Below are 22,198 nucleotides of genomic sequence, written 5' to 3'. Positions count from 1 at the left end.
TGAAGCATTTGGAAAGCCACTTTGTAGTCAGGGAATTTGATTTTATTGGCACAAAATAGTCTAATGACCAATTAGCTGGGTATACAGCATATGTAATTTGATTTCAGTCTGTGGGTTTTATGCTTATCTTAGAATACTTATCCACTATGAGTGAGATAGCTCTGTGGATAGAAGTTAGGCTAATGTGTTTATGGAACACTAATTTGCTTCAGTGATCTGCTCAAGACAACACAAAGGCCTGAACACCAGCTGTAGCCTGGCCTGTTCATTTCTATTACTTTTAGTAGGTGCTCAGGTCATAGCACTTAGCCTAGAAAACAACAACAACAAAATTTCCTACCTTTTCCCTGTCAACTCCACTTCCTTTTTTTTTTTTTTTAGATTTCTGACCCCATGATTGTGAAAATCAAAGTGATCCAATTCCTTCCCCACCCTCACCTCTTCAGGGTATAGAGGAAAGAATAGTGAGCCATGAATTAGAGCTGAGTTTCACCACTAGCTTTGTTAACACTAGGAAAGCCATTTAACCTCTCTGGGATGCTGTGTCCTCTGGGATAAAATAAGAGGGTTCAGCTCTCTAGGGCCTCTTTCCTAGAGTCCTTAGAGAGCTCTAAGCAGTCTGCTTATTGTACAATGCTGCTTTCTAGTTTATGATTGGGAAAGTTTGGGGATTTTGGGTATGAAGATTGAGGGAAGTTGGATACATTTTTAGTAAGCTTCCTTTAGGATTGGTAAACTGATCTCATGGGAGTATTTTGTAGATTAATAACATTTAGTATTAGAGCTGTTTATGATGAACCTTGAACCTCTTATAAGAAAGTTATAATTTTATGAGGTACTCAGAGGCTAAAGACACTGTCTGTTTTGTACTAATTTGATGTGGTAGTCAAATTAAACAAAAGAACCTTCAGACAAAGAGGATGTCTGCTCTTTTAGTGAAAAAGCATTCACTAACAAAAGCAGGATTTTGGAATTCCCCATGGCTGTGGTTGGTGACTGCGTAGAGTTGACACAAAGAACCAAGGACTGCTTCACTCAGGAACCTTTTCCTTTTTTTTTTTTGCTGATTCCTGGATTGTGTGATGAGGAGTCAAAACAAACAACTAGGGTTTGCTGCATTGTTTTTGGGAGCCTTGCATGGTTCCATTTTTACCTCTCAATTCCTTCATTATCATAAACACCAGCAACTCTGGAGTTTTGAAATCACTCCTTCATAAAGTTATCTTTCTTTGCTGGGGAGTAGACAAAACATTCATTGAATAGTCAGAACTGTAGATTAGAGTATTGTGTTTTTATAGGCACAGTGACCTCACCACTAGAAGCCTTGAAGTTCCAGTGCCTCTTTCTATACCCGGTTTTTTAATTTTGTGCCTACCTGAAGGCACGGCTAATGTGCAGCAGCTGGCACCAACACGAGTTGGTCTTTGTTTAATTATTCAACAGAAGATTTCTTGAACATCTACTGTGTGCCAGGTGCTGTGTTAGATGAGCTTACATTGACCACTGAGAGTATGATGTAGTTGGTCAGAGTTGCTGTGAACCTGGAGACAGTTATTAGGGTCTGAATCTGAAACATTTATCTCTGTGGAACTAAGAGAGCAATGTGAAGACCTGGACAAAGGACTAAGGCATGTGTGGGGTCATCATGCGGTGTTTTGGGACATTCTTATCAGGAGCTTTGGGTACTTACATACTTTAGGGTCATTGCCTTTTCTGTTTGTAGCAGTAACTCAGGGAATAATATCTCATCAAATTTTCAAAGCATTTTTACAATGATTTTATTTTTATTCTTAGGCACTGAGAGATAAGTGATTTGTCTATAGCCACGTAACTGGTTGGTGGCAGAGCCAGCACTAGAATCCAAACGTTCTTCTGGAACATTATACTGTTCAAGCAGTTTAGCAAAAGTTTATTGATCACCTGTTATGTATAAGGAATTGTGATAGGTAGACATTATAGAGGATAAAATATTGGTAAACATGGACCTTGTAATCTTTGGGATTAGATAAGTAAGCTGGATAATTTACAAAACAGAAATTAAAGACCAAGACAAAGGTTCATTTACCGAGGTGTCTATTCCAGGTGATGGGAAGAATAATTAATGCAATTACCAAAAAAACAGCAAGGCGAGAAGAAGGGCCTGATAGGAGGAGGCAGGATAATGCTTTAGACATGTTGAGTTGGAGGTGGTGTTGGGAGGCTGCCCAGAGGGATAGCAGATAGCTGGAAATACACATCAGGAGATTGGGGGAGGTGTCAGGGTTGGAGAAAGGGTGACCTGGGACTCCCCCAATTTTTTAGTTCTAGAAGTTCAGCACTCTGGGAAACCCGTCAGTCCCAGGCAGGTAGGGACAGTTGGTCACTCTGGCTGGAGGTATGTATTTGAAAGTCAGCCAAACAGAGGAAATAGTTGAAGCCATGGACCTGGAGGAGGTCTCCTAAAGAGCCTTGAGAGAGAAGGGAAAAGATTACCGCCTCAGATTAAAGGTTATGTCTATTGTTAAAACTCAGAAATATTGATCATTTGAAACATAGTTTCTACCCCATGTTCTCAAGTGTACAAACCCCAGTTAAATAACACTTTACATGAATCTGAACTTTATTTGGTTTTGAACCCTATACTTGGTTGTGTTCTTGAATCTTGGAAAACCTTTCTCTTTTGGTATAGCATATACATATAGGCTAATAGCGTTGATTTTGATAGATTACTTGGGGATTTCAGTAGGAAATACTTTGTATGAGTGTTATGACCTTGGTATGTGGAGATTTGCAGAAGGTGTTTATACCTGTTTCAGGAAGCTAAGGAGTTGAATCACCTACTGGCTCTAATGGTGGCACCTCTTGTCATTGGAGTACACTTTTGTTTATACTTTCTTTTCTAGTTACTGTATGCTGTTTCTTATTCAACCAGGTTTATTAGAATGGCATACTCAGCAGAGTTGGTAAATATAGGTGATTAATTCAATAGATATTGAATTGCTCCCTATTGGATGCCAGGCCTTGTTCTAGGTGCTGAGAATAGAAAAATGGACAGCATAGAGTGTGTCCCTGATATCATGGAGCTTTTATTTTAAAGGATATAGAGAAAATAATAAACTATCAGATAGGAGTATGTATTTTGATGTGATAAAGTTTGGTGGTAAGGAAAAGTCTCTCTTTCCTCTTAGACTAAAGTAACATTTAAGCCAAGGCCTGAGCAACAAGAAGCAGCAGCTTTTTGAGGAAGAGTTTCCCAAGCAATGGGAAAATATATTACAAAAGTCCTTGGAATGTTAAAGAACAAAATGGTAAAAGGTGAAGTTGTGTGAGGTTGTCCAGATAGGTATGGCTTTGTGAGCCCATATAAGTTTGGATTTTGTGCTTCCTGGAAATCTTTTTTTTCCTGAGAGTCTCCAACCACATGGATATAAAAATAAAAGTTATCTTGGGAATTGTATAAACATTAATATGTATAGACCCTATACAGTAGCTTTAAGATTATGAACAAAGTACTTATGTGTGTGTTATGGAGTTGCATGGAAGGGAAGGAGGGCCTAATGGGAAAATGAGAAACTTCATGAATGTATAAAATAAATGGAAGTAAGCTTTCTCTTCCCAGAAAGTGTACTATTCTTCTCTAAGCTGCCTTTATCCTCCTCCTCTTTTACTACCTATACTTGGAACCTTAAGATTAGTTTGTGCAGTATCATCAGTAGTTGATTTTAGACTAGTGCACGGAATATTTAAAGCATGTAACTTGTGAAAGCAGGCACCTCTTTTTACATTGTCTAAATCTAAAGGGATGCTACTCCAAGAGTAAGGGTGTACTCCCCCACCCCAGTTTAGAATCAGTAGTCTATATTGTTTCTTATGTTATAGGTAGCTAAAAGCTTTGCTTTATAAAACTTTGGGCTTGGGTGAGTGTTGAGATAAGAAAAATGGAATTCCACATAATATTAATATGGTAGAGATTTGGAGGTGATTCTGAAATTATCAGATCATCTTTTTTATCTACTTTCCCTGAAAGCCTCATTCTTTTTTTTTTTATATGTAGATAGGAACATGTTTTTTAGTTTCCTCTGATTTCATCTTTATGGAAGAATACAACTCTTATGTGTTGTATTGTGTTTTAGACCAGTACTAATTATCCCCCCTACACCTTGGTTGCCTTTACACTGATATGTGTCATATAGTGTTTTAGGAATGTAGAAGTTTGTTATTCTGACTAGCCAGTCTATGACTTTGTTATTGTTGAAATCATCATTTATTGTCATTTTCATTCAGATGATGATGGTGATGACTGATGATATTGAGTTTGGGTAAACATTATGTCATTTACTTTGTATCAGGGTTAGAGACAAATTCTGGTTTTGTCCCAAAAACAAACTCATTTTTTTCTTGGCCTCATTTAAAATTATTTAAATGGTTGGCCAGTGAAAAATAACAAAAGAGAAATAAGGAACCATGATGAGGTAAAAAATTTATTAACAATCGTCAAATATATAGCTTTGTTTTTATTGATGTTTATTTTTCTTGATATCATAATTTATTTGAATGAATTTTCATTTGGAGTTGTTCTTCAACCTGACAAAATAAAAGCCTGTGTTTATGGGGAAGGAAAAGGGTTTTCTTCTTTCTTGTGCTAAAAGCCCTTAGAGATAAAAGCTTAGTAAGTAAATTATTATTTGATAAATAAAGATTTCGGCAGAGACTTTACCCTTACTTAGTTGAGGTTACACATGATTAATTTCCTGGCAACTGGGTCTTGATACTTTTCTGGGAATTTTGCTTCATATATTGGCTTTAAATGTACTTCATGTTTAAATGTGAAATTAGTTGCTTTGTGTTTGCAGATGAAATAATTTCTTTAGGTCACCATGAATCTTTCAGTTAATGTAAGAAAACAGTTTATTAACGGTAATAAACTTCTCCAGTTCCCCAAGGAAGTTGGGGTGTCTACAAAATGAATGAAACACAGTTCAGTTCAAGTCAATCAGAGATGGGTTATCTGCTGAGTAGATTTTTCTATAGGATATTTTCATTCTCCATCTAGCTTTCCATCATATCATCCAGTTTATTTAGAACTACTTTGACCCCAGCCCTGATGCTAGATATTCAAAGGTGAAATCAATCTGAAAGGTAACCTGAATAAATCATGATTAGGAAGATGAATTCTTAAAAACAATGTACTCTGGTAATACATTCAAGAGCCACTTGAAAATGCTTTCTGAATTATGTGCCATTGGAATTTTTATTTTACTGCTCTGTTTCTAGGACAGAGCAGAGTGCAAAGCAAATTTACTAGGTGCTTAATACATCCTTTTTAAAATGGAAGAATGAAATCCACTGAAGCAAATAATAGGGAGTTGATAGTATCTTTATCATGAGCCAGATCAAGCCAAATAAGCATTTAGGGCAAGCACCTTGAAGTAATGCTGTTTTATTAAGAAATGGCTTTGGTGTTGATCTACATTTTAATTCTCTCTCTGCCACTTAATTGCTGTATAACCTTGAGCAAATTATTGCCCCCCCTTTTTAACTAATTAAAAAAATTAGTGTGAAATATTTGAACATATTTCTATGCCTGGGAGGTATAGCGAATACTGTAATCAACAGTTGCATAGCTACAATGTAAATACCTGGAGGAAGGCAGAGAGAATGGCAGGTGCAGAAGTCCTGAGATGCATCGACTCAAGGCATTTAGGGAATATCAAGTAAACCATTTACGACTGGAATAGTGTGAGCAATGGAAAGAGTTGTAGAAGATGAGATTAGAGAAGTAATGGGGACTAAACAGTCTAAGACATTGTGTAAGCACTCTGACTTTTACTGAGTAAAATAGGAAGCCATTGGAGGGTTTGTGAACAGAGGAGGGACATGATCTGGCCTTTTAAAAGGATTTCTTTGACTGCTGTATTGAGAATAGGGTATAATAGTGAATACAGAAAGACTAGTTAGGTTGTAATGCTACTATAATTCAGGAAAGAGATAGTGACGGCTTAGAGAGTGGTGGAGATAGATAGTAAAAAGTCATCTGAATTTGGATGTAATTTGACAGTACAATAGGGCAATGGATGTTGACATATTAGATATGGTATTTGAGAGAAAGGATGACGCCAAAGGTTAAAGCCTGAGCCTCTAGAGAGAGAGATTTGTTATTCATTTATTAGGATGGGGAAAGCTGTGGGTAGAATAGGGTTTGGGAGAAAAACCAGGACTTTAGTTTGGGGCATGTTAATTTTGAGATATCTAGTGGACTGATTGAAACTGTTCTTGGTTTTCTTAACTTGGCTGAAGTACATCCTTTAGAATTTCTTTTAGTGAGGGCCTCTGGGAGGTAGACTTACTCTTTGTGTATTTCAAATTGTCTTTATCTTACCTCCACTTCTGAATTTAGTTTAACCTGGGGTAAAATTTCGATTGACAGTTACTTTCCTTCAGTGTTTCTAAGATATGTATTATGTGTTTTATTATTGCCAATGAGATACTTGTCTGGTGTAATTGATGTTCATTTGAATATTTTCCTACGAATAGTTACTCTATTCCTGTTTTCTGTAACTCCTTAGATTTATGTTGGATTCTCCTAAACCAGCAAATATATACACACGCATACATAGACACATACATTTAAAATTTTTGTTGTTCTGTGTACTATTTTGAGTAAATTTCCCAGAAAACTGCCTTTTCAGTCACTAATTCTCTAGAATTCATCTGATTTTTTTTTTTAATTTTGAAAATAGACTTCCATTTCTGATATTTCAAATATCTTTATTTTGCCTCACCTGGGGGCCTGGGGTATGGAGTTGGGCACTGGACCCCTCTGCCCACACCCAGATACACAGCAAGTGCTTTGGGGCCTTGCCTGGGGGTCTGGTGCATGGAGTCTGGGGCTGGACCCCCCCCCCCCCACACCCAGACCACTAGTGCCTTGGAACCCCCACCTGGGGGCCTGGGGTCTGGAGCTGGGAAACGGACCCCCCCCACCCCCTGCGCATACCTAGGCACACTGCAAGTGTCTGGGGGGCCTGCCCGGAGTCCTGAGGCATAGAGCTGGGGACTGGACCCCCCACAACCAGGCACAGTGCCAGTGCCAAGGAGCATGCCAAAAACATCACCTCCGTGTGGGTGGCCCACCACAGTAACCACAGCTGCCGTGAAAGTGGCTAGACATCACAAACACCACGCAGATGGTCCGCCAGCCACTGGAGTACATTGATACAAGGATAGTCACCAGCAGAGACCAAAGAAAAGAAGAGGATGTCTTTCTCCACAAAACCCATTCCAGAGTGACAGAAGAAGCGTCTGCTCTATGATAGTATTGGGGGACCTGAACACACCTCTCAGCATTGAACAGATCATCTAGGCAACAAATCAGCAGAGTAACCATTACTCTTTCAGAAGAAGAGAAGAAATCTAGGGTTATCAGTGGTGGGAGGGGGGAGGGGGAGGGGGAATAGGGAGAGATTGGACAAGGGGCATAAAGAATAAGTACAATTTGTAACAATGTGCATACTAGTAATATTGATTTGATCAACGTGTGTCAGCATTGAATCCCAAAAATACATATAATCAATTATGATTCAATAAAAAAAATCTTTGTTTTTATGTATGCTTGTTCTTATTTTAGTACTGCCTGTTTTTTATAATTTCTTGCTCTTAAATAGAAGTTACTCCTTCATCTATCTCTTGAGTGTGCTAGACATTATTTTAAGGTGTTTGTCAGACTGCTCCATAAAATTAGTTTTGTATGGAGTGAATTTATGTTTATGTTCTAATTATTGATTTTTTAAAGATATTAATTTTAATTAAAAAATTATCGTTATTTTATTATTGTTATTATCCTTATTAGTATTATTATTGGTGACTGGCTGGTACTGGGATCCAAACCTGTGACCTTGGTGTTATAACACCACGCTCTAACCAACTGAGCTAACTGGTCAGCCTAGATTGTCTTTCTTAATACAACATTTATTTTTGTATTTCGAATTTTGGTTTGCTGGCTATGCTTGGAAACCTTTTTTCACTTATTTCTCTGGGCTCATTCCTCTCTGTCAGAGGAAGTAGATTAGATAGTGGCATTTTGGGTCTCCCACCCCACAAGTTTATCAGGGATATCACCAGTCTAGTCACTGAGTTAACAGTCGGCCTGGTTCTGCTCATGGCTTTTCCTGGTGTTGCAGCTCCAGGCAGCACTAGCAGTAGCCCTTTTTTCAGTCTCTTTTCAGGAGAGAGAAGGCCACTGAAATTTCCTGTTTGCTGGGTACAATGTGAGTTTCCCCACAGGAACTGACTTCTTGGCCACCACTGCTGCTTCTAAATTTGTAACCCAGTGGATCTCTGGTATCAGCATATGCACTGCTTTGCATTTCTATTCAGTTTTACCTGGGTGATTATCTTGTTTTTGATCTCAGCCAATTTGGGGGTTTCTGTTTATATGTTTTGGTTATTATTAATATGTGTCGTGTGTGTGTGTGTGTGCGCGCGCGCGCGGGGGTTGTCTTGTCAAAATGTAAACCAACTGTCCCATCTCTATCAGAAGTTCAAGTGAAACTCTTTTAAACTTGCTTTTCTCATAATAATAGATAATTTTAGAAAATGACTGTTAAGAACGTATTAAACACGTTACAAGAATAAACTCATTTAATCCTCCCAACAACCTTCATTTTCTAGAAGAGGAAAGTGAGAAATGGAGATGTTTTGTAACTTGTTCTGGATCATACAGCTGTTAAGTGGCAGAGAAGGGATTCTAAACCAGATAACCCATAGTCTGTGTTCCTAACCACTGTGATATACTCTCTCATCTGTCAGTTGGAAAAAATAATACTTTCTCATAATTTGTTGCCAGGATGAAGTAAGATAAGGCATGAAAAGCTTGGTGTTGTATCTGATGTATGATAAACATTCAATAAATGTTTGTTTTTCTTTCCTTTGTGGCTGGCAGGTATATTTCCAATATAATTATTTAAATAAAACTTGTAAGTATATTTTGTTTAAAATATAGTATGTTTCATTTTAGTAAAAAGGATGGGAGTTCTATTATTGGACCAAATTTCCTTGTATGGCTGTGGGGGCAGGACTGACCTGGGAGAGATGTAGAACAGGAAGCAGGGAAGCAAGGGAATCAGAGAAAGAGGGTCCAATGGCATCATACAAATTGGAAACCAGACAATTAAAGGACTCTGCAGAAAAGCTGGTTTGATCCTGGGGAATTCCAGAGCAGAAGAAGGTTTGGACTAGATGGTAGGAGGTGCTTCCTTGAGCATTTCCCAGAGCTCCTGAGGTTCCTGGGTCCTTGGCACGGGGCAGAGTGGGATCTGTTGAGGGCACTTTGCCAGCCTTGACCTATTAGAACATTCTTCTGGCTTTTGTCTTCAAATTCCCCAAATTAACAGGGAGCCTTTGGTCCTTAGTATGTAATACTCAAGTGAATAAATAGGCCTGGATAACTGTTTACAGTTATATTAGCCAAGAATCTAAATCAGGGAATTGCTTCTGGGGCCTTGACTTAAGCTATTTCTCCAGTCCTCTTATTTCTTACTTCCTTAACGCCAGGTATGTGGGCCTTTTACCGTTCTACCTACACATCCTTCGAAGTCGAGCTCAAATTCCCCCTCTTCCATAACACCCCTGTATACCTTATGCTCAGTAGTTGCCCCAAGTAAATTAGAAGCTTTGAGAAAAGAAAGGTGCTTGTGAGTACCATTGCAGTATTTGGGAGAAGTTTCATCAATTTGGATGAATAGGGATAAGTATGGAGACCATAAACAAATGCTTAGTTGGGAATATGGGGTTTATGTGTTTGTGGGGTGTATGTGTGTGTTGTGTGTTAGTATGGGAACCAGCAAAGAGAATAACTTTACCAAAAATAAGGTCTGTGTAGGAATTTGGAAAAGTTAAGGTTAGATTTCAGTAGGAGAGTTGGGTCCAGGTCATAGGCAATCTTTCAAGCTAGGAGAATTTGATCGAGATGGAAGAGGAGTTAGATAGATTGAGATTTGATTAATAGTCAAGAGCCATTTCTAAGTAGATGCAAGGAAGGGTGATGCATAGTGAGACAGCCCACTCTGATCCCAGACCTGCCTGCCTTCCGGAATTGGTTGGTTGTCTAGAACCTCTGTGTGCCAGCTCAGGGAGGCCCAGGAGAGGCTCACTGACAGTGTTGAGAAACATTGCTGAACTAGTATTTAGTGTATGAGGGGTCTTCAAAAAGTTCATGGAAAGATTTGTATTACCTTTTAATTCTGTTTTTCCAAGAACTTTTTGAAATACCCTCGTGCTAGTATTTCAGTGCACTTGATAGGAAAAGTAAGAATATCAGAAAGTACCCCTTATCTTCTGTAGTTCCTTTTTCCCTTTAGTTTTTCCTACATAGTAAATCCCTACGGAAGATTTGACCTTAGACTGCAGCATTATCTGTAAGCTAATTCTAAATTGCCCATGGTCCTATGCTGGGGAAGAAGAAAATACAAGTAAATGAAATCCACAGATAATATGAGATCAAATAGTTTTTGCTTTCTTTACTTCTGTAATTCCAACTTTTTTGGATGGTTAGATCACACACAAAAAATGACTTCTGCTTTAATTTTCTCTTTTTTTTCTCTTTTCCCTGCTCACCCATTTTGAAATAGATTAGCCCAAATATAGTTTAGTCTGTAACTGTATCCTTAACACTTCAGTAATTGCTCTGAGGAATTTGGATTTCAGTTTTTGATTGGGCAACTATGTGAGGATTATACCAACCTGGCAATGTTAGTAACAAACTAGAGAAATTATCCCATGAAATACAAGGTATTTACCTTAATTTTAAAAATATATAAAATCCAGTGATTGGGGAGTAAATTCAATCCTTAAAAATATAAAAGTACAGGAAGTTTTTTTTAAAAGAAAAAATTCAAACATATGAATGTGTAAAGTAGAGAGAATAATTTAATGAACCACCTTTATCCATCATCCAGATTCAACAGTTATGTAAGTTCTGTCACACATGCTTCATCTGTCCCTTTTCATAGTTGTTTGCTGAAGTACTATAAAGAACATTCCCAATTTGTGATTTTTATTCCTATACACGTCAGTATGCATCTCTAAAATATGGATACTTTCTTCCGTGTTCACAGTGCCATTGGCACTTCCTGTAAATAATTTCTTGATGTCATCTAACATGTAATTTCCTGTATTACTTGACAATATCTTTTTTATATTTGGTTTGTTAAAATCCGGATCGAAACAAAGCTCACATGTTACACTTGGTTGTTATGTCTTTGGGTCTCTTTTAATCTAGTGGTTGAGATTTTTGGTAGCTGGTGGTCTGGTGGCTGGGGGTGGGGTGAAAGAAGCTGGGGTGAAGTGATTGATTTGTAAACCATTCTAAAAGGAAACCTTTAACATCACAGAGACTGCTGGGAGTAGGGAGATTTGATTGTAAATATGTGGCTGAAATAGTTTTTAGGTCTGGGTCTAACTTTTTAAAATGCCTCCTTTAAAGTAGTATTATTTATATATAGTTTTTCATATATATAAAACATACAACTAAATTTGAGTTGCTGTTTGGAATGTCTAGTCAGAAAATGAACTTGTCTATTTTACACCAAACTGGAATAAAGAAGAACCCAAATGTGTTTCTAAGAGATCTAATAATTCTCACTACAAATTGGAAATGAGTTATCTTTCTACGGAATGTTGTCCTCAATTTAAATGAGTATTTTTCCTTTGGGCTTTATCTATTTATTTTCGTATATTAATTTCAGTGAAATCTAGGTCCTATCTATCTTCCTAAGATAATTTTTGTCCACCTACCACTGAATATGGATAATGTTATACAGTCCGGTATGGCAAAGTTTAAAAATTAAAAAAAAAAAATTAAATGTTCTTAAGCACTCTAGGATAACACTTAATGTAATAGAGCAGAAGCTCACTGAACTAATGTTCAAATAAATTCAAAACGTTTATGCCTCTTCACAGATAACTTGGTTTCTTAATTCTCTATAGCATCTGGTTGAAAATTTTATTTGTGTCAGGCCACATTTTGAGAAAAAAATGATTACTAAAATGTAGTTTAAAATGCGTTTTGTTTGATTATATATAATCTCTATAAATATAGAACTTAAACTATAAAGCTACATTCTCTTTGTTGGAATTCTTGAGTCTCATAGTATAAAACATCTGTGAGAACTTGATTAAACTTTAGAACATTTTGAGTATGGATGTGAGACTATGTTTTAAAGCTTATTTTGCAGACAAGACATGTGCTTTACACACAATAGTTGTAAGAAATAGAATTTTTAATAGCTTCAAATCCTAAGTCCCATAATAAAGAGGAGAATAGGTGAAAAGTACAAGCGGGACATTTTTAGTTCCATCCCCTCCCCCCGTATAAGCATATTTATTATTATTTATTCTTTTCTAACATTGTTAATGAATGTCAGTAGTGTGTACTTTTACTTTTTGGTACCTGATAATTCCAAATGTTTGTATATATGTGCCTTTTAGGTGCCCTAATGTGAGTCTGCAAAAACTGCCAGAACAATGGTTATGGAATGTTTTAGAGGAAATTAAATGCAGTGATCCTTCATCTAAACTCTGTGCTACAAGGCGCAGTGCTGGAATTCCTTTCTACATTCAGGTACTTATCTATAGGACTGTACTTGTTTGTTTATTTGTCTTTTGAAAATAGTGTATTCTAACCCCTTTGACACGTGAGTAAGCATATTGCATGAAGGACATTTCTGTCTCTTCAATACCATAGCATTTGTGGCTTTGTTTTAAGGCATGAACAGTGTGTTCCTGTGACAGATCTGTTCTTGGAACAAACCCTCTAAGAGGTCAATCTTGCAATATAAACAGAGGGTGGTATAGATTTCCGCCTGTGTATTAAGTAGGCAGACATCACTGTAGCACATTCATCACTCACTTCAAGGAAGTGCACGTTGCCTTTTTTTTTTTTTTTTTTAATTACAAAAAAATAGGCTTCCTCTTATTTCAAGACCCTCAAGATTCTCTGTAGGGAACCAGTCTTAACAGTTTCTTTTCAATCCTTCTATAAAACGTCCATCCATAAAATGATCATAATCTTAATAGCTAATATTTATTAGTGGTTATTTCACATATTTTACCTCATTTAATCCTTCTTTAAACTCTGTGAGATAGATATTGCTGTCATTCATATATTCTAGTTGAAGAAACTGGGGCTTAGAAAAGTTAAGTGACTTGCTAACGGCCTCAGAAATAGTAAACGCCAAGCTGAGACCTGTGCCCAGGCAGCCTGACTCCTGAGCCCCTCTGCATGTGATGATGTGTTTGAGTGCATTTTCCTTTTGAACACAGAGAAAATGTATTATGTACACTGTTTCTCCTTGCTTTTTTTCACTTAACATCATACCCTAAAGATTGCCCCATTATCAGCATACCCAGATATTGCTATTGATGGGAAAATATTTTATTTCCACAGTGTAGAAATTAAGAGACTATCACCTTCATGATCCTGAAGAATGAAAACCAATGTTTTCACAATACTAAATCAGACCCCATCCTGAAAAGCCTTTAATATTTAATAGTCAGTAAGATAAAGTTCAGGAATGGGATGGTATAATAAAAGCAATGAAAAGAAGAGAAATGAAGTCTGTTCTGTTTTTAGTGCCACTACGTTTTTTCCTTCTCTTTCTTATTCCTCTCTCAAATTCCCAAAGTCACTTCATGATTTTTGGAGACAGTGGGCACCAATTGCAGAGGTTGTTGACAGAGATCATTGGGGTACTTCTACTGCATGGATTTTGCTGACCTTCAAAAATCAACTCCTCTCTGATCTGACCAATTCTGGATCAGTGTGGTTCATTCTCCTGCCTGTAATTCATTCTGATCTGGTGTGTTTATGTATTATTCATCTATCTGAAGACAAATGTTAAGGCAACATGAGTTGTTTGTTTGTGCTGCTTATTTGTGCTGTGTGCTTATTCTACCTCTGGTGCCCAACTTGTACTAAATATTGGTTATCGTGACAGAGTGATCAGGAGGTGCACTTTCTTACCCTAGCGTTGGCAAGAGTGTCATAATTTTGACCAGCTCTTTGAAGAAAAAAAGTCATGTTTCCCAGAAGACATTTCAGTAATTGCATGTAGCTTTCTTACTTATTTTACATGATTATACATGATTAAAGTCTAAATCATTAGGAAAATCTGCTCACAGAGGGTCCCCATGTCTTTTAGCATGACTTACCAGTAAAGTTATATTCTTTGTTTTGGTGGACTTCTCTGCTTCGCGTTAGCTATGGAGAAAAACTGCCTACTTAGTTTATGAGCTTACCTTTGTGTAGACAGATAAAACATTTTTTAAGAATAGTCATTTTAAAAAGTAATGTATGTTTTCAGAGCATAAATATACTGTCAAATTTCTTTTAAACCTAACTCTTTTTTTGTGTATATGTCTTTATGTACCTCTTCTATGGAATATAAATGCTTCACAAGAAGTTGAGTAGCTTGAAACTTTCACTCTTGGGAGCCATACAAATGAAAAGTAGTAGATAGAGAGGAAGGGAGTCTGAGAATGTGACTGAAATGATTTTTCTTTAACAGCTTTATTGAGAAATAATTCACATACTATAGAGTTCACCCATTTAAAGTTCACAATTCAGTGGTTTTTAGTATATTTACAGAGATGTACAACCATTGTACAATCCAATTTTAGGATATCACCCCCAAAATACCCCACACCTATTAGCAATCACTCTCCATTTCCCTTTACCTCTGCTACTCCCAGCCCTAGGCAACTACTAATCTACCTTCTGTCTCTGTAGATTTGCCTCTTCTGGACATTTCGTATAAATGGAATCATACAATATATGATCTTTTGTGTCTGGCTTCTTTCACTTAGCATAATGTTTTCAAGGTTCATCCATATTTTAGTTTGTAACAGTACTTCATTCCTTTTTATTGCCTCAGGTTGTTGATATCTGATTTTTATGTTTAATGGATATTGACAAAGTGTTGGATACAAAGTAAAGAGCAGCTCCTTGAAAATTCAAATTAGGACCCCTTGGGAATTTGTAGTATTTTTTTTTGTCCCATTGACAAATGCTGTGATTTGATTAGTCCTCTAGGTATAGACTGTTCTGTGAAAAATTATATAGAATCTCCAGGGCACTTTAAAATACTTTTAAGAAACTCAATTCAGGATTTTTTTGTTTTTTAAGTAAAGAGAATTTTTTTGTTGAATTAATTTGTTACTAAAACTGACTTGCTTTTTGTATCTGAGACCTGCCACCAAATTATGGTTCTTAAGAAACTGTCAATAAGAAACCTTTCTCAGCCTCTCAGCATTATATAATTAACAAGCAAACTGGAAGTGTGACCTTAGAGATAACATGATTTCACCTTTACCTAATTTTACAGATGAGGAATCTGAGGGATGGGAGGTTAAGCCACTTGCCCAAGGCCACATGGCTTAATTAACTTGCTTTGGTAATCACTTATTTTTATAAAAGGGGGTTTTGCATTTGGGGATTGATTCAGGGAAGCAGCAAATAGGTATGCATAAAATGAGAGCCTTGTTAATTTTTGTCTTGTTTTTCCATAGGCACTGTTGGCATCTGAACCAAAGAAAGGCAAAATGGATTTGTTGAAAATAACAATGAAAGAGTTAATCTCTTTGGCTGGGCCTACAGATGACTCTCAGAGCACGGTCCCCCAGGTAATAGTGGATATACACAAACACTGCTAGGAGGGCAGTGTTTTTAAATCTTTGCTGTATTTAAAAAAACAACAAGTATCCACTAAAGTTATAGAACTCTTGAAGATTGGACAGATATTTGAAGCATATTTGAATAGTTTTTTTTTTTTTTCTGTATACAAAAGGTCTTTCCTGCATACAGAATTAATCATTGCTTTAGTTGACATACATTGATCAAAATGAACTATTTTTTTGTTTGTTTTTGTTTTTTGGGTTTTTTTGGTGGCTGGCCAGTATGGATAACTGAACCCTTGACCTTGGTGTTACAGTGCTGTGCTCTAACCGACTGAGCTAACTGGCCAGCCCCCAAATGAGCTATTTTTAATGTGGTAAAAATATCCAACTTATATAAGATATTTTATAATATTACTATTGCATCTAAAAATTTGAAAATGAACATGCTATCTCTTTAAAATTTCATGTGTGCTTCTTTGAGTTGATGTACATTTTTAGTCAACAGTTGAATATTTCCCTAATATATAGTATCTAATTTTGGTATATTCACATTTTAATTTTAGCTAATATTTAGTCCCTTTTAGTCACTTCCTGTGTATATGAAGTTGGGTTAAACACTCCTCACATCTACTCCACTGCTATAGGTAGTAAATACCTGTCAAATACTTCTTGTGCCTTATAGTCTAGGCTTATTCAGTAAATACTTCCTATCCAACTGAGGGAGGTACCTGGTAGGTCAGGGAACAGACAGAGAGCTGAAGTTTACAATCAAGTTCAATAAGTACACATGATTTTGTTTCAGAGCCTGTGGGAAGTGTTAAAGGAGAGCCCATGGGCCAGAATGTGGACTGGTAGAAAAGGATGGGGATTATTAACATATGGCACATAGTGGCAAGTAACTGTAAGATATGAAATTTATTTCTTTCAAAAACTTCAACTAAATTTTTATTAATCACCTTTCAAAAATGATCATTTCAAGACATTGTCCAATGAAATGTGAAAAATATAATTGATTCTATTTTCCTAGACTATCACTTTTAAAAAATGTCATTTTTATAAGAACATGTAAAAATAATGGGGTTTGGTTTTAAAGAGCACTGGATAATCGTTGTCCAACTCTGCTTCAAGGTGATTAATGACATTTTAGTGATCATTTTTATGAAACTGGTGAAATTTAAAAATTTGTCTCTTGACTAGTATTCTAGACTTTAATTGATAATTTTCTTTCCTTCTCCCCTTCCATGGCTCATTTCTTTATTATTTTTATTATGTATCTCTTTGAAATATTTCAGCACACCAAAATGTACAGTTTATGTATGAAATAAGAAAATAGTTGTATTGTTTTTCATTTGTATATTAATATGCAACCATTTAGATAACTAATATATGAACATTTTTGATATAATACAACTTTTCCCTTTTTTAATAACACTACCTCTAATGTACTGTTTTCATTGACACATGGCTCTGTTTCTGTGCTCTATACCACTGGTCTATTAATCTATCCCTGGGCCAAAGCCACATATGTTACAATATTTTTATAGTAAGTATATCTGGTAAGGTAAATCTCTTCAGAATTATCTTGTCTACATTAGTCCCATTGTTCTTCCATATAAATTTTAGAATCAGCTTGCTAAGTTCAACAAAAATCCCTTTTGGAATTTTGGTTGAAATTTAAATGTAATGATTTATTTGGGAAAAATGACTTATTTTTTCATATTGACTCTTCCATGAACAATTCAGATCTTCCTTAATGTCTTTTACTTTTTAAAAAAATAATTTTCTGTAAAAGTCTTACTGATCTTTTGTGAGATTTATTTCTACATATCTTATTTTTTTCTTGCAATTATAAATGATATTTTAAAAAATTAAATTATCTGTTACTGGTACATAAAAATGCATTTGATTTTTTTGGATTGTTGTGCTTATATTCAACAACCTACTTGAATTGCTGTAATACAACTGACTTGTCTATAAATTCTTTCAGATGTTCTATACAGATAATCATACCCTCAGTAAATAGAAGCTAAGTTTATTTTACCTTTCTAATTCTTAATCTTTAAAAAATTTTTTTATCTTATTCTGCTCTTGGACCCATAGTATAGTTTTACACAGAAATAGAGATAGCAGACATCCTTATGTTGTTTCTGATATTTGCTGTAAATTTTAATCTGTCCTTTATTTATTAAAGAAATTGAATTTTATTGAATGCTTTTCTGCATCTTTTGAGATAGATATGTTTTCTTCTAGAATTTGCAAATGTCATGAATCATATTGTTTTTCAAATGTAATGCTACCTTTGCATACTGAGAATGAACTCAACTTTGACATGATGAATTTTTTTATATATTGTTGGAGTCACTTTAAAAAAATTTTTAGGGCCGAGCCCGTGGCGCACTTGGTAGAGTGCGGCGCTAGGAGCGCTGCGACGCTCCCGCCGCGGGTTCGGATCCTATATAGGAATGGCCGGTGCACTCATTGGCTGAGTGCCAGTCACGAAAAAGACAAAAAAAAAAAAAAAAAAAAAAAAAAATTTTTAAAAACTATTGCTTATTTTCAGTGGGTTCATAACTGAGATTAGCTGGTGGCTTTCCTTTCTCATGCTGTCCATGTCCTTTTTAAAAAATGTACATTTTCTATGGAATCATAATACACATACAGAGACGTGTACAAGTCATTCATATGTGTGCCTCAATAGTTTCATAAAGTGACCACACTTGTGTAATTATCAAGAAATAGAACTTTTCTGTGACCTAAAGCCCCCTCATACTCCCTTCAGTCACCACCCTTTCCCAAAGAGTAACTGTTAGCCTAACTTCTAACACCTTACTTTTAGTTTTATCTGTTTTGAACATTATGAAAACATACATTATAAGCCATACTTTTGATATGGTTTCTTTGGGTCAACATTATGTTTGATATTCATCTGTATTGTAATTTATCCATTCTCATTGCTGTACAGTAGTATACAATTTATCCATTCTGCTGTTGATGATTTTGGGTAGTTTTAATTTTGGGTTATTGTGGATAGTCCTTTTAAGAACATTCTTGTACATGCTTAATGGTGAACATGTGTGTACATTTCTGTTGAGTATATAGAATAGTTACTGGATATGTGTATATTCAGCTTTAATAGATACTACCATTTTCTGGAAGTAGTTGTCCCTACCTTGTTTTGATAGCCAGGCTATACCAGACTCATAAAATAAATTGATTAACAGCTTATATAATATTGACATTATCTATTCTTTGAATGTAGAATTTATCTGTAAAATCATGTGGGTCTCTTTTACTGTTGCAGTTAATTTGCTGGGTTTTTTTTTAAGTCTCCAGGAGGATTTTTAACTATTGATTTTCTTTACTTAATGCTACTCTCTGTCTAGGTTTTCAATTTCTCCTTGAATTTGTTTTGATAAATTCTGTTTTCTAGGAAATTATTCTTTTTATCTTAGTTTTTCAAATTGATTAAGGTAGGATTACTCATAGTATTATATTTATTTTCTGCTGTATCTGTGGTCATGTCCTCGTTGGCATTCATAATATTGCTTATTCGTGCCTCCTCTCTTTTTTCTTTTTTAGTTAGTCTTATCAGAGGTTTGTTTCTATTTCAAAGAATCACCTTTTGGTTTTTTTAATGCTCTTAGTTGTATCTTTGCTATTTTTATAATTTCTGCTGTTATCTTTTTATTTTCTTTCTCTATTTTGAGTTTATTGTTCTTTTTAAGTTCCAGTTAAGCTGCATCCTGCATATGCTAATATGTAGCATCTTCATTATTTTTCAGCTCCAAATGTTAAAAAAAACTTTTCTTTCCCCAGTGTTTTGATGTATTTTAAAATGGGTTGTGTCAGTTTTAAAAGTACTTTTTAAAAAACCATTTTAACTTAATTCTCTGTTATCAGAACATAATCTGTAAGTTACTAATTTGTTATTTGTTGAGACTTTATTTGTGGCTAGGTCTGAGGTATTTTAAAAAAATTAATGTTCCATGTGTGACTGAAAAGAATATGGTGTCTCTACTTGTTAGGTACAGGATTGCATCAAGCTTTTTTTATTGCATCATTCAAATATTATTAATTTTTTAAATGGGTTTATTTATTATTGGATATGTTTTATTAAATCTGCTGCTTCATTTGTGGATTGTTCATTTCTCTTTGTAATTCAGTAATTTTTTCTTTTGGGGCTGTGCTGTTGGATATGTACAGATTTTGAATTACCATGGTTTTCAACCCACAACTAATTTTGAAATTTTTGTTCTAGGTTCATGCTCTAAATATTCTTAGAGCCTTGTTCAGAGATACACGTCTGGGAGAAAATATTATTCCTTATGTTGCCGATGGAGCTAAGGCTACAATTCTAGGCTTTACATCACCTGTCTGGGCAGTAAGTGCTTTTGCTACTCATTTTCATTGACTTAATTATTCTTCTGAGTAGGTTTTAATAAACTAACCTTTCACTGGATGGTAATCAATATATATTGTGCTACATTTTATCAAGGAGTTTCTCTAAGGGATAAACCCTTGGATCAAGCTACATTTGACTCTTGACACTTTATGGTTCCATTTTATCTCGTTTGTTGACTTGTTAGCCATAATTCTGTTTTCTTATTTTAGTGGTTGCTTTAAGGTTTATAGTATATAACTTATCACAGTGTACCTTCTAGTGATAGTACACTGTGTCACTTAAAGTATAAAAACTGAGTAATAGTGCTTGAAATGTGGCTTTGAAAAAAGGCCTGGCAGGGGCGGCCCATGGCTCACTTGGGAGAGTGTGGCCTTGCTGAACACCAAGGCCACGGGTTCGGATACCTGTATAGGGATGGCCGGTTAGCTCACTTCAGAGAGTGTGGTGCTAACAACAACAAGGTTAAGATCCCCTGACCGGTCATCTGAAAAAAAAGAAAAAAGTCCTGGCAAAGGAAGAGGAAAAAAGCAGCTAGATCTTAATATATTACCTGCAGAGCAGAGCATTTACTAGAAAGGCAGGGTTTCCAATTAGTGAGCTGCACAAACCATTTCGTACCTATATGATAAGCCTGTAATTGAGAGCCAGTATATTGCAGTGGCAACCAAAGGCACAGACTCCCAATGTGATGAGAAGTCCTCGAGGGTGCCATCTCTTGCCTGGAAAATTGTGCATCTTCCTGTAAGAGATACAAACTTCTGGAATTCTATCTAGGAGCAGTGCATTAACTACTAGTGAGGACATAGTGTTTATCTCTTGCATTTGCAGGAAGAAGAGCAATACCTGTACCATCAATAGAGTCAAAGAAGTAGGAATGTGGCTTGAACATCAGGAAGACTAGAGATCATAAAACTTATTACCAGAAATATCAGTATAATTTTCTTCAAGCCATTAATTCCAGGTGAACCATTAAATATTTTCTGTGAAAAGGCTTTTAGAGAATGAAACCTGGTGATGTTTCCAACTTCTTAGCAAAACTGAAAGTGTAAGAAATAAGTGATTCATTTTTTTGAAAGGAGTATTCTTTGAGAACCTAAACATTAATACATGTGTGCTGAAGAAATTTTGGAAATAAAGAAAAGCATAATAAGAACAATAAAGTAACCTGTTAAACCACCATGCAGATATAATCATTATTAGAATTCTTATAGATTTTCTCCCTTTTTTTTCCTGTGGGTTTTGTGTGTGAATAGTACCTCTATGCACACATATAGCCACAAAAGACTGCATAAATATGTACAAGTGCTGATATATAATTTTATTTCTTGGGATCTTCCTTTTTAACATTGGTTACGAAGAAATCTTTTGTTTCTATTCAGTTTGCTTTACTAGAGAAAATAAACATCATAGTTATAATGATTGACACTGTTGGCTTAATACATTGATTGTTATGTTTCCTTCTTTATAAAAACAAAATCTAAGACCAAAATTATAAATCAGCCTAATCCATGAGTGTGAAGAAGTCTTCATTTTATGAAAACAATTTATTGTAGCATTCTCTGTTAATTAATTAATTTATTTATTTGGTGCCTGGCTGGTCTGGTGATCTGAACCCTTGACCTTGGTGTTATTAGCACCATGCTCTACTGAGTGAGCTAACTGGCTAGGCTGAAGTAATTTAAAGGCTTGTTTTTTTTAGTGTGTGTGAAATATGTTTTGATTTACAGAAATTTGATTTGTACACATCTTTCGAAGAGTATATCTTTGCCTAAAAGCTGACTACATCTGTACTTTTAATTATTTTTCCTGGTAAGTTAGAGAGGAAAAAAGCACATGTAAAATTAATTTTAATTTGCAGTAAAGGAACATTTTCCAGAAAGCATTCATGTATGTATTTAATTTGTTTTTACAGATTCCTCAGTCTTTTGTATTGAGATCATACAGCTCTCTTAATCTTTGCTACCTAGTAGGCATTTTTAACATACAGGGAAAATGTAGCGTTGTAAACATACTAGGCATTGGACTCACCTACTGTGTTGTACATGATATGTTAAACACTAGAAATACAAGGATAAATAAGACATAATCGTAATGATGGCTGTCTTACTAAGTATTTTTCATATATCTGGAATTATTTACATTACA

At 35.5% G+C, this 22,198-nt stretch overlaps 1 protein-coding gene across 5 annotated transcripts in view; it reads left to right on the top strand.

Annotated features, from left to right (window-relative positions):
• The window catches only part of THADA (THADA armadillo repeat containing), a 340,163-nt gene that overhangs the window by 74,240 nt on the left and 243,725 nt on the right, over positions 1-22,198 (top strand). For all 5 annotated transcript variants that reach the window (XM_063078394.1, XM_063078393.1, XM_063078395.1 and 2 more), the window contains 3 exons: positions 12,466-12,598; positions 15,544-15,657; positions 19,910-20,032. In XM_063078394.1, the coding sequence (XP_062934464.1) occupies positions 12,466-12,598; positions 15,544-15,657; positions 19,910-20,032 (370 nt within the window). The remainder of the gene's footprint in view (positions 1-12,465; positions 12,599-15,543; positions 15,658-19,909; positions 20,033-22,198) is intronic.

Source organism: Cynocephalus volans, chromosome 14 (assembly GCF_027409185.1).
Source record: "Cynocephalus volans isolate mCynVol1 chromosome 14, mCynVol1.pri, whole genome shotgun sequence".
Lineage (NCBI taxonomy): Eukaryota > Metazoa > Chordata > Mammalia > Dermoptera > Cynocephalidae > Cynocephalus > Cynocephalus volans.
The sequence above is the reverse complement of the archived record's forward strand: the minus strand, read 5'-3'. Positions and strand labels throughout refer to the sequence as shown.